This window comes from Corvus cornix, chromosome 2, assembly GCF_000738735.6.
Source record: "Corvus cornix cornix isolate S_Up_H32 chromosome 2, ASM73873v5, whole genome shotgun sequence".
NCBI lineage: Eukaryota > Metazoa > Chordata > Aves > Passeriformes > Corvidae > Corvus > Corvus cornix.
In genome coordinates this window covers 45,447,675-45,461,523 of record NC_046333.1, presented here as the reverse complement: position 1 = coordinate 45,461,523, position 13,849 = coordinate 45,447,675, and the positions used below count along the sequence as shown (strand labels likewise).

Here is a 13,849-nt window from a genome sequence, read left to right as displayed (position 1 = left end):
TTCTAAACTTTGCAATGGGGATGTGTCCAAGGCTAATTCCTCATCCTATCACACATGCACCTCTCTACACTGTCAACTCTCATTTCTGTTCCTGTCTTACATCCACAGTTCAGGGGTGCTCACAGAAAGCAGACCTAGAGACTGAGACTACGTTTAAACTCAGCATGAGAAGAAAAAGTTATTTTACCGTCTTGTCACTTTATGTAATGTAAAAAAGCAAGCAGGCACAAATCCATACAGTAAAATTACTTAGGAAGGAGATGTATTTGGAGCTTTTAGCATAAATTTGGGTGCATTCCCTCCTCATAGAAATGATTTTCTCTGCTACTGGAACTACAAAAGTGATTTTGCAGCAAGGTTATTGCCACAGAGCCCATACTGCTCTCCTGGTCCCTTATATCCCAACCACATTAAGCAACCTTGTCCTGTCTTGTGTCACCACATAAGCCCTTCCCTGAGTTTTTGCAGGCAGTTTCTGACTGGACTGCAAACTGTCTGTCAAGCAACAACTTCCATCTGACCTAAACACAAACCAGGTATCAGCAATATTTCATTTCTGAGCTTTATTTTGCTAGAAATTGTTTCACTGGAACTCAGGGCTCAGTAGAACAAAGCTACTGGCACTGAGATGATCAGCAAAATGAAAAAGAAAAATATCTTCTGTGGACAGTATCACTTAATGTTTCTATTTCTTATTTGTGCAGTTTACGTGTACTCTGTGTGTTGGTTTGACACAGTAACTCAGTATTTTGCAATATGCACGCTACAGAACTGTACAGCAAAATGTGCTCAATTCTTTTACTGACAAGTTGCACTAACATGCTAGAAAGAAAAGAAAATATAAATGACAATGTGAATTAATTTCCGCAGTGTCTGCTGCACCTTTTAACTTTTACTAGTAACATTCATAAATAATCAGGAAAGTTATGGAAAAACTGAACAGAACAAGCATTTCATTGGTCAGAACTAAGGATGGGAATTATTAAAAAATTATTTATGCATTTTAATCCAAATAACTTCCAGTGAAAATGGGCATCTTCATCAGTAAATAAAGATGATAGAGTAAAGCAAGTGAAATATAAATGCACAAATTACATGGCAATATAGCCTATTTTTCTGGGAGCTTATTGTGGAATTTTTGTTAACTAATGTTAGTTTTCTTTCCTCCTCACCACATGCTATTTGCTACTTATGTTGAAGTCTGGAAAACTATAATTTCAAATATAAAATAAATAAAACAATAGCAGATGTAATTTAAAAATCTGAAATTAGTAAAACAGTCACTCTAACTGCTTCAGAAAATGAAAATTTAGACTGCATGGTTTATGAAAACATTAGAGAAGAAGTTGGCTTATTAATAGAATTAGTATCACACTGTTTTGAAGACTTAAGTTCAGAGTCATACCAAACCATATTGGTTTATGGAAGGTGTTGTAATATGATTTTGTAGTTACATCTACTTCAGACAGGAGTATTTTGAATAATTAATTATTCAAAGTCCCTAGAACTCAATTTAAATGATGTAGCATATATACACAATGCATGACATAAAGACATTTTATATTCTTTCTAAAAGTTAAGAACACATCTAAGTTTCACAATTCCTATTCTGAATTTTTAGACTTTCAGTATCCTTTACTATTATTAAGTCGAAGTCAGACTTTCTTCACCAAATAAACATCAATCTAATAAATCAAGTTCAGTTTCCTACTCTCTTCAGAGTAGGCAGCCACACTATCCTTTGAGCTTTAGACTTGAAAAAAAAAATCCTAAATTTATTAATATAGCAAAACTTCTAGTATTTAGAATGACAACTGTAAACTTCTACATTAGAGATTTTTACACACTCCAAGTGGAAAGCTCTTACTCCAGTTATAAGCAGAAGTCATCTTCTTAAGATTTAAATCACATCAAATGAAAATCAATGCAAGGGTTCTAAATTACTTCATAAGGCTTTAAATAACCTCCTCTGCCTTAAACTTTATGCAGTTTTTGACTAAATGAGATTCTGCTTTTTCTATAATAAAAATCAGCAGCTTTCTTCTACAATAAATACAGTTCCTTCTTGATAACCTTAGGAAGTTTATATATTGTTACCTTCTCATAGGATTTTTGCTCACAAATGCTGAATATAGAGTCAGCCGAAATTTAAACTGGAAAAAGAAAAAATTCTAAACACCTTCAAGCTACAGTGACCACAGACATCAACTTGCTCTTCACAGGGCTTACATGCTCAGAATATCCCTCTTCTAAACCTCTTGATTTTTTTTTAATCATTCCTACAAATGTAGATAAAACTCTAACAAAAAATCAGTTGCATATGCTTTATTAAGTGAATCATGACTTAAAGCAGAACCCAGTGCAAGCTTTCTGGATTACACTGGATTACAAAAGTTGTAAACAATGCTACTGGTTTTATTATGGCTTGATGCAGACATGCTTCAGTATATTACAGACTCTCAATTTTAAAATGTAAATGGTACAGGATATTGATAAACCAATTAGCACTGATGCAAAGCAAATTCCTCTTTTATCTCAATTACAACATGACAACTTAATAGGTCAAGATAGTCTAACATCTGAGACAAGGGCAATTCAATAAAACAACTGCATCTTGATATGGTAATTAAGAGGAAATGTGAATCCATTACATTGTCTTGTGTATGTGTGCGTATGTAGGTGTTCTTTTTTATTTATTTAAGCATTTGATGCCCTCTTGCTGTTTTTATAGTGTATCAAATCCACATGAACACGGTTGAACCCAGTTGATACTCACCTACAATATCTGTAGTTTTAGCAGGCAAATTTTAAGGATGCAACTGTGCAGATAAATAATTCATGAAAAGCCCCTAAAAGATACACAATTGCAAGATAATCTCTTCAAACATGGGACTTCTCTGTCTATAAATTTGCAAATGATTTTGATCTGGCTAAAACAATTTATTAGAAGTTCAAATACCTTGATACTGAACTGGTACTTGCATGCACTCTATTGGAAAATAAAACAAAATGACAAAGACCACAGCAAAATAAATACATTACAATTGGAAAGTAAAAACAATTTTGCTTTAATATGATGTCACTTAAAAGTTAGATGTACCACATGCTAGAAAAGGAATGGTAGTCTCAGCATTGGCAAGAGTGTAGTGGAGCATACTGCAGCTTTTTGACGAACTAGGAGTTTTGGCAATTAGGACAAAGTGCTCTCATAAAGTCAAAGAAAGGTAGATGTTCTGTTTTATGCTTTGATCTTAATTTGATATACATACTGTAGTAGAAGTTTCACTTTACAAAATATCTTGGAACAATTTAAGAAAGTAAACAAAGCCAATCAAAGCCATATGGGAATATAATACATCAGTTTAGGATACAAACGAAAACTTACCTCTGTATTAGCTCTGGATGTTTATAATGAAAGACAAACATTATTGTACGCTGCACGACAGCAGAACAAATAAACTCTTAACTGCAGATGCAGAATGTAACAACCTATGCAGCCAATACAAGAGAATATTCCCATGCTGAAAACACCTCCTTTAGTTAAATAATCCCTTTAACCTGTTAATGGCTTTATAAGACAACTCCTGGCAAAAAGTTTACCTATGTCTTTCAATCATCATCTCAGCAGAAGTCAACCATAATACATAAAAACTGTAAACATGGAAAAAAATGCTTCAATCCACCACAAAAATCAAACAAACCTGATTCCAAGATTCATAGCCTCAGCAGTTCCAATCATACTGATGGCCAAGAGCATGTTGTTGCAGATCTTTGCAGCCTGGAAACACATAAAACCATCAATTAGTTTATGCATTTCATAGAACGAACATGTAAAAATCAACTAGGCCCAGGCCAATATGATCAAGTATGTTCTGGCAGCTCTCTTCTACAGTTAACAGAGATCTGTGATAGTACGAAGTTCATCAAAGCCGCTCTATGGCTCCTTCAGAGATTAAGAAGTACTTCTTAGTACAGTAGCACAGTTAGTACACATGGCATGCAGGGGTTCTTTGTCCTTCAGAACATACAGTAAATCTAAATTCAGATGAAACAAAATTAAAATGTCTGTGTCCTAAAAAGTATAATCTCAACAAGCCAATGTGGAGAAACACCAGTCAGATTCTGGTGCTCAGTGACACAACATACTGGAAAAAAGTGCCATGAAGTTACTTTATAAACACAAGGTTAGAAACAAGCAAACAAGTATGAAGATATAAAATCATGCATTTAGTTCTGGAGTAAAAGAGTAGGCATCAATAAATAAAAAGCCAGAAAAAGGAAAGACTGAGATAACTATTAGCCCTTCAGAAAGCGTTACCTGTCCGGTTCCAACCTCTCCACAGTAAACCACATTAGAACCCATGCATGTCAGCAACTCTTTGGCAGCATTAAATTCTTGTTCCACTCCACCAACCATGAAAGTAAGGTTCCCAGCTCGAGCAGCTCCAACACCTGAATCAAGATAACACTGGATTTAATAACACTATTAAAAAACCTCAAAACTTAGGCAGTTTCTCTTACCAGTAAGGGTCTGATGATGCAAAATTAGTATTTCACTTACAATGAAGCTCTCAAATTCTGTGTAAAAGTAAGCCTATACTCCCAGTACTCCCAGAATCAGTAATCTAAATTCTCAAACATCTGGTGGAGATAAAACCACCTTATCTTCCAGGCACACTAGCAGATAAGTCATAAGACTTGCATAAAACTGGCAGTGTAGCTTTTTGTAGTTTATACAAAGAAACAATCAACTTTTCCTGCAACTCTGCACTCAAAAAAAATTCACTGTATCTGAATTACTAAATAAAATTTCTCTTTTGTCAAACTACTCCTCACATATAACCATTAACAAACCACTGCTCAAAGTTAACTCTCTTTTATCAGGCTTTCCAAATCTAGGCTAATTTTTATCAATGCTTCCTGATTTTCACATGATTGAACAGCTAAAAGACACAGGCATATAAAATCAAGTCTTCTGAATTTCTGCAGTTTATTATGTTTCTAATCTGAAGCAAAATTCTCCTTAATCTGAGAAGCTTTAAGTTAGTTTCCCATACATAAACTTAATGCATATACAATGATGCAATTCCTATGTAAAGACAATGTAAAAATTATTCATACACATACACACACATAAATACACAAGTCCTGGTTTTATTCCTGTAGTCTGTCCTGTCTTTACCACAGTTCAGCAAGCACACAGCATTGTTCTTTGATTATACAGTTCCTAACCACAACATTGGCAAATTTTTCATGTGATATTTATTACCTCCACTCCATGAAATATTCTATTCCTTAAAAGAAGCCTAATTCTACTACGAATTACTCTTATGTCCCTAACCTCAGTATCCCCAGCATTTAATGGGTATTAACTGCTAGGAAAATTTGGCCTAAACTGATGAACAAATCAACTTCCTCACTAATTTTCACTCTGGCAAGAAGCACAGCCACTATAAATTTTCTGTGCTATGCATCAAACACTGGCTGGTTAGGGTGTACAGCTGCAGATAACAACTGACTTTCGAATTAAACATGCTCAATTAGGTACAGTGCTCTGAAGTGCTTTACCACAGCTAATGGTCAGTTTTGGACTTTGTTTACAACATCAAGGACAGTTACACTGAAGCTTCTCACACAGAAGATTTTGATGAATATTTTTTTGCTTTTCAATAAAAATTTCAATTGATGCTCTCTCTGTGTGCAACTGCTCTGTGTGGCTATGTCTACAAATGCCCCTTTCTGTATCTCCCAAGTGTTTTTCCCATCCTGTCTTTCAACATACACCATCTTTTGAAGTCACTGAAGAATTTCAGACAAATTTGACAGATCAGTCTCAAAAAGAGTAAATACCTACCAGTTATGCAAAATCAGGCAACAGTAAAGATGCTCCCAGTGATATTAGCCCAGCCTATATCAGAACTTAGAATTACAGGATTTCTGGGGTTAGAAGTGACCTCTCAAGATCATTCAACACCCATGCTCAAGGAGGGCCAGCTGAGACGTGTTGCCCAGGACCATGTCCAGTCAGCTTTCAAGTATCTCCAAGGATGGAGACTGCATAGCCTCTCTAGGCAACTTCTTCCACTGCCTACCCTCACAGTAAAAGTGTTTTCTTATGCTTCATATGGAATTTCATGGGTTTTGATTTGTGCCTCCTGTTCTGTCACTGGGCACTACTGAGAAGAGTGTAGCTCCCTCTTCTCCATTCTCTTCCATCAGGTTTTTATACACATTGATAAGATCCGCCCTGAGCCTTCCCTTCACGCTAAACAGTCGCAGTCTCTCCTCAATATGAAAGATGCTCCAGACCATTTGTTATCTTCATGGCCCTTAGCTGGACTCACTCCAGTAAATCTGTGTCTTTCTTGTGCTGTTAAGCCCAGAACTGGAGCATCCGGAAGAACTCAGACCCATAGCTTTAACAAAACCATTGGTCTATATACACACCACTTTTAAGGTACTGAAATACATACAGTGGTGAAGATCTTCCTGCCCAGGTTGAGAGATACCCAATTTGCAGCCAGTCCTTGATCTCACTTGAACAACTCCTCTCCAGGCACCTCACAGGAACTGGGCTAAGAGCAAAGCCCAAACTAACTAGCACAAACAGATCATTGTTGTCTTTTTGGCTACCAGTTCACTATGTACATGACCACAAAGATTGCTACATTAATAAACACAATGGTTTTCATTCCATTCCTCTAGCTATTTTTATTCAAACCACATAATGGCCTTTACCACTAATCCTGTGATCTGACCTGCAGCAAATTAAGTAGACAATTTAAGTCAAAGCTTACAAACAAAATCCAGTACTATCCATCACAGGTCAATAGCCTTATATCTAGATTACAGACTGCTAAATAGCTTCAGAGATTCATTTATTAGAGCAAAATTAATGCTGACAATAGTTTTCAGCTGGTTAATCTTCTGACAGCTGCACTCTCTCACTTGTTCAAACATTTCAAGAAGCAAAAATAAATTAGTTAAATAGAAAAAAAGAGCAATTTGTTGTATAATGCAGAAGGCTTGGAAAATTCTTGTTTTAAAAACAAAAACCTATTACTTCATGGTAGATTTTATCATCTAGGGTCCTTGCCAACTATCTGCTATTTTATCAGAATCAAACGAGCAACGCAACAAATTTATAAGACTTGAAATTTAAAAAAAATTGGCACGGAGTCTAGGAGTACAAGAACTGTAACTTCAGCTAAAATTAGAAATTAAAAAAAATCATTATACAAGAATGCACAGCATTATTTCACAATCACAGATTTCATACCAATCACACAAGCCAGTAAAGTATTATCAGTTTCTAACGCTAAAGAGAGCAGTGGAGATGCAGAGCAACTAATGCCATTTAAATAAGCTAATTATTATTTTTCATATTTTGATTTTTTTAAAGAAATCTTACCACCTAAGATAATGCTTTATGTACCGCTGCTGTGAGGGTCAAAGTCGTTTAGAATCTATCTGTTCTTTCTAAAATACAAAAAGTCTCTTCATGTCCTTGGGGAATGGTTTTCAGAGAAACTGCATCTATGATTAGTGTGTGTTAAGATTTCCTCCTCTGCTGCAAAGCAAGACTGCTGGAGTTTATGGCTGCGGTCTTATACTTGGCTTTTCTAGGATGATAACCCACACCTATGTGCAGAATCCCACAGAGCAGATCCCACAGAGCAGATCAGCTCCAAGTCTGTTGGTCACAACAGCACCAGAGTTTGTCCCAGCGATATAAACTGATAGGAACAGGATTGCAGAAAAATATAAGAGATCTAGCTAGTTGAGGGGACATGCAAGAAAATGACTGGGAAAAATATGGAGAGCAGTTACAGAGTAGCACTGCAGTATGGCATATCCACTTGGAGATGGGTTTCCCACTTGCCTACTAGCAGGTTTTGGATGAAGATCTGCAAAACTAAGTTTTTTTATCAAAAGAGGTATATAAAGAACTGCACTTCAAAGCATCCTGTCACATCTGGCTGTTACTGGTGGGGCAAGTTCAACCCAGGTGCTTCTCATTCAATTGCCAATGGACTGCTCAGTGAACCTGATGCAGAGCAGTTCTTAAGTTCAACATTTTAGACAAAAATAGGAATGGAGACTTAGAAGCTCTCACATGACAACAGCAACTGGTTGCAGGTACCCTGGAACAGTCTGAAGGTGACTTCAAGTTTTAGCATCCAGGCCAAGCAGCCTCATTTGATAGACACGCTGCCCTTCCATATTCACTTTCCCGTGCTTATTTAAACAGTATTTATCGTTGCTGCAAAAAGTCTTGAAATTTGCCACTGATGTTTCCAGTTCCAAAAAAAGCTCAGAAAGGTTCTGTAGCTACATCATTAAAACTGCTTCGTTTCTATCAGTTTCGTTATTATTAAGAACACAATTGGCTAGAAAAGAAATGTTAACGTTAAGGTGTTATATGAAAGTATCTGCTTTTGGTTTCAGCTTTATTATGCTTCTGTAAGAACAGAGGGCAGATGAGTTTAAAAGAAGTGATATTGTAAGGCTATGCATTACAGCACCATCACAGTGGCAATGCTGAAAACAGTAACACTGATGGAAACACAATGCACCCAAGCATATCCCTGTGCCAACATATTTAAACCACTGTTGCACTGCACCTGCAGATAAAAAAATTTATTGCTGACAAAGTTGAGACTCAAACAACACGAACTGAGCTGTTTCAGAGTCTCTAAAGGACAAGTAGGAGATGAAGGCTGTAATATCAAGAAGCTCCAGCAAAAAATAATCTATTTTGTTATTTTTCAACTCAACATTTAGTTGCAATTTTAACAACTAATTTTGTGATCTAAACTAGATTAAAAAAACCCAACCAAACAACAAGAATATTGCTAGAGTTTTAATCCTCCATCTTGTTTTACAATGTTGCACCCTCAAGCACAAGAGTTGAGGCTTTGCCTGTTACACTTTAGGAAGTGCAAGGGAACACTGGTCTTTTATTCTGATTTTTTTTTGAAAAAATGCAGTTTAAGCAACTGCAGCTGCCTCAAACAAGCAGCTTCTTGTCATGTTTGCTCTCTTTCAGATAGGCTGAGCTTGAGAGGCTGCATCTGTGTACCTTGTGTGAGTGTGTATTTTTAAGGACTAAGCATATTTTTTTAAGTACCTGCCAGCTCACACCAAATACTTTGTCTTTGCAACTCATGAAAAGTTAAAGCAAGATACACAAGGAAAGATTAACTGAAAAGGTTACTATTGTTTTGCTACACATATAAATCTAAAACCAATTAAAAGGCATGTATAGGCAAAATCAGCTATAAATCCCTACTGGAAATAAAAGGATATTTAAAACCATACTATAAATTTAAAATAACCATGAAGAGACTAGTTATTTTATAAAATATAAATAGGGTATCAGTTTTTTCTACTTGCTTCTTAGACAATGTCTGCCATCATCAATCTATTTCCAGGAAACATGTAAATGGAACAGACTCAAAAAAAACCCCACAGCACACCACCACTCCAAGAGCTTGTGTTTCTCTCTATTATAAAAATCAGCATCAAAGCTAGTGCTATGAAGCTATTCTACTGTCGTATAACTAAAACACAGTAAATCACTTAATTTGCTCAAAAGAACTTAAATGTTTTAACCAGTCTGCCATCAGCAGACATAAAGAAGAGGGCCGATGGGACCGGGCTGCAATGTGAGCCGTCTTTAAAATGCAATTGTTCTAATCATTTTCTACAGATGCAGCCTCACAAGGGGCTGCTGTCACAGGGACCATTTACGACTTGTTATGGTGTCTCTATTGTTTACCAGCGACATTCGCTAAAAAGGCGACAGCTGGGACAGAAAGCTGCTCCTCAACGAACAATATAATCCCGTGAAAGTAATCAACAAATTTAAGGGTGTTAATTAACTTTACACTTTATCATGTTCAATTAGTTGTCCTTTCTCGAAAAGATTGCCGTGCACAATCGGTTTAGAGCGTGCCATGTTTGATTTGTAAGTGATCACTGTTTCTGTTTCAAAGTCCATGTCAGATGTTCTCTTGGGTTTTGGTGACACAGATGAATGGCTCTGCACATGTTAGGGGGTGATCTGGTTTAACATAAACCAGCATAACATAACCCCTTGTTAACGTATCGCTGGCCTTTCCAAGCAGGCACAGAAACGCCCGTGCCCGCGGACGCATACATACGTGCACAAAACCCCTGCGGCAGCATGACAGTCAACGAGTCCAAGTTTCGTTTTTGCTGAAACGCAAAGACACAAATAAATGGGCAATTTTTCATCATTATATCTCAAAGCAAGACTTGTCTTTTAGGGGCACGCTTGGGATCATTTCTTCCCAGCAAGATCCCTAGTTCTGCCGCATTATGCACTAATGCACAAGTGCCTCCGTACATTTTACATAATGCACACTGCCTTTTCTAATGGCAGCTGAGCAAACGCTGGGTAGATGCACTAAGTTCTTCTGTATATCAAATTCTGAGTTTGTACTGCATTTATAATGCCAAGGATTCTAGAAGAAAGTTGAATTAATCTATTATTAAAATTTGCCATTTTACCTTTAAGGTACCATTCCTACTTGCTAATGGGACAAGGCAAAGCTCATGATGAAGCGAGAATGTACTTGGAAGTGCCCCTTAATGAAAGTCATTGCTGTTTCTCTCTTCTGACAAATAGAGCTTTGCATCACCGTACCTCATAAACTAGTGATTTTTGAGCAAAAATGGAAATGGAGGTTCAGGTCAGTGATTTCAAGATTTATACAACAAGCACTCAAATATTAATCCAGACAAAAGCACGCTTAAGGAAGTAGAAACATCTCCTTTACGGCATAATTGAATTATACAATTTGTGAGATTATGGCTGTACACAGAAAAAAACCGAGTGGATTTTTATTCTGCAGCAACAGGCAAATTAAACACACATGATCATCATTATATAAGCAGTTACATTGTACATAAAAACAAACTGCAAAAAACCCACCCACAAAACAAAACAAAATAAAAATGCAAAGAAAGCCCAATGGAAAAGTTGTTAACTCTGAAAGCTAATAATGGACTAGGTTAAATATTTAAGAGGAAATTATAGACTATATCAGAAATAGCTGAAACCACAAAACAAAGCAGTATAAAACATTAGTTTTCTGCTAGGAAGAAGATCTGCAGGGAAAAGGGAAGCGGTCGATAGATCCTTAAATTGGACGCAATAGCTGTTCTTCTATCCCAAGTTGGCAGCTGCTACATTTGCAGACCTAGTTCATTATTTACCCATAATGACCATCAAGCTCCAGTCAAAGTCAGATCACAACAACTGTCAGCAGCTCTTTTAATTAGCCTTGTTTGAATTCAGATAAATATCACAATGGCCCAGCTTCTGCTGAAAAAGCAACAAGAAGATTGCAAAGAATAAACTGCTCTGACTTCCTAACAAACAGTATTGTGAAAAAGTCCAGAGAACCGAAGTTTTTTGTTTGCTTGTTTGTTTTTTAATTAAGGAAGGGATGGTGATGTGCACATTATTATTTTTCCCTCACGTGATATTCATATTACTATCTGCAAGTCCTGTTTATAAGCAAATTCGTGCATCTCAAATGCCAACTCAAAACACTACTTCACAATCTGAAAGGTAAACTTGAAGAGATGGTTTACAGGTATTAATTAAATTTCTAACCTCTGTGAAATTATACAGTTTGAAAAACTGGATCAGAATTAAGGAATGCACATATTAACAGGATTATCCTCTCTCCTAATTTATCTCCTTCTGTTTGTTTATCCTCAGGGAACATAATCTTCTGTTGCATCAAGCCACTCTCATTCTCCCTGTGTCAGCAGCAGAATAATAATTCCCTCCTCCTCCTCCTCCACCCCCTCTCCCACAAGCACTGGCAAGAATGAAGACGAGTGGATCAGACTGTGTGCATCAGCATTAATGCTCCATGCAGCTATTTTCCTAGCAGTAGTAGACACTGAAAGAAAGATGCAAGAGAGGTGAGCAATATGCTACCTGTTCTGGGCAGCCCAGCATGAGAGGGCATAATTAAACAGATTTTGCCTCCTAGGATAATATGAAGGTAGAAGATGCAGGCAGAGACTGCTCCAAGAGCCTTTCTTCAGCACTTCACTTGCTGTCACAGTTGGGTCCCAATTTTGCTAGGTGCTGTCCAAAGACAAAGCCAGTACCAAACTCTCCAGTCCCACATGCCAGTCTGAGAAGTGCTGCTGGACATGCAAGGATCCTTGGGAGCCTCAAGGAAAACGTATTTGGGGATTTACATGAATCATAAGGATACATGCATATAAACAATAGGTACATACATGTGTTATATTAGAAGAGGATATCCCTTTTGGGAACAGAAAAAATTATGTAAACATAGTCAGAAATGGAAGGTAGAAAGTAGTGGAGGAGGAAGGATAAACAACCAATTAAACAAAATAGGCAAAATGGTCATGAGAAGCTTTATGTTTTCAAAAGAAGGCTTGAGTAGAATTGTATAGGGATTCGTACTTGAACTTGGCCATGGATGGTGAACAAAAATCTTCAGTTTGATTTAGATGTATTATAGAACGATGCCAAAACACAGAAAAGAATATGCCCTCTCAATAAATCATGCAAAAACTGACTAGAAGCTGTTGTTGAGGCAGTTTAATATGAGGGGGATGAACGAGGAAAATTTTACGAGATGGTATTAAGTAGCAACTGATGCCTCCCAAGGATCAGCCAAAGAAAATAGTTGCAAAAGGCAAATGCACACATAAGATACTTCAACTTCTTCAACAGAAATACAAGCTGAAAGGCCTGATGAAATTGTTCTGTCTGCAGCCTTTTTTTAAAAGCACTACATTTAGTTCAAGTCATTGTAATGTCAAAGAGAAATATCAAAGCACTTGAAAAGTTAGCAAGTAAAAAGGTTAACAGCACTGCAATAAGAAAGGAAATACAGTACGCTTGATTAACTTGTTTGCTTATTTTTAATACCCCAAATATTGCATTAAAAACATTTAAAAACAGTAGTTCATGACAGTTATCTTTCCCATTCTCTACCTTTAATCCATACTCCACCATAAAATCCCACACAACAGAAACACTCTTTTAGGTGTTGCTGGAGTACCAGATTTAGCTACTCCTTTACACATCCCTAACATATAGATATATGGTCCAAATCTCATCTGCAGACCTATACAGAAATATTAAAACTTAAAACCAACAGTTGCATGTATCTACAGTTGTGGACAGCGAAACTACCTGCACAGAGCTTAGCACAGCTCAAAACAAGTATTTAATTTTTTATCTGAACGTTAGCAAGAAGGCTGGATGACCAGTGACAAACAGAAGCAATACATTCCACATATACAAGATCCCAAAGTTTCAAAGCAGATTTCAGACAGTCCAAATGTAAATAAAGCACATGACACCGAGCTGTCTGATTAACTGCTGCTGGGTTCTGAGCAAGCAAGCACAGCATCAAATACATGTGAAACATCAAATAGAAAAGAAGCAAAGAAAATAGTCCTTCAAAGAAAATAAATCTTGTCCTGCACTATTGCTTGAAATTCTGGTCTTTTAGGAGAAGTCCAAAAATTAAACATGAACATGCGTGCAGCTCCTCCACTATGTGGGCCACTGTTAACCCTCCACGCGACTGAAATTCAGTAGGCATAATTCTTGTCTTCACCGATGAGGTTTCAAGTCCTAGAAATAAAACTTTATCCCAATCACATAGTGCAAAATCAAGAATAATTTTTGTCTGGTGTTAGAAAGAGGGAAGAGCTGCATTTCTAATATTATCACAACCTCGCTTTCTTGAAAAGCTTCTACTCTATGCAGAAGATCAGCAACCAGAAAATAGACTCTTGTGTGACTATGGAAGAAAAA

At 36.8% G+C, this 13,849-nt stretch overlaps 1 protein-coding gene across 1 annotated transcript in view; it reads right to left on the bottom strand.

Annotated features, from left to right (window-relative positions):
* The window catches only part of HIBADH (3-hydroxyisobutyrate dehydrogenase), an 85,641-nt gene that overhangs the window by 12,274 nt on the left and 59,518 nt on the right, over nucleotides 1-13,849 (bottom strand). Inside the window, exons 5-6 of the mRNA XM_010399001.3 lie at nucleotides 4,319-4,452; nucleotides 3,702-3,778 (exon numbers count right to left, since the gene is read on the bottom strand). Of these exons, the coding sequence (XP_010397303.1) occupies nucleotides 3,702-3,778; nucleotides 4,319-4,452 (211 nt within the window). The remainder of the gene's footprint in view (nucleotides 1-3,701; nucleotides 3,779-4,318; nucleotides 4,453-13,849) is intronic.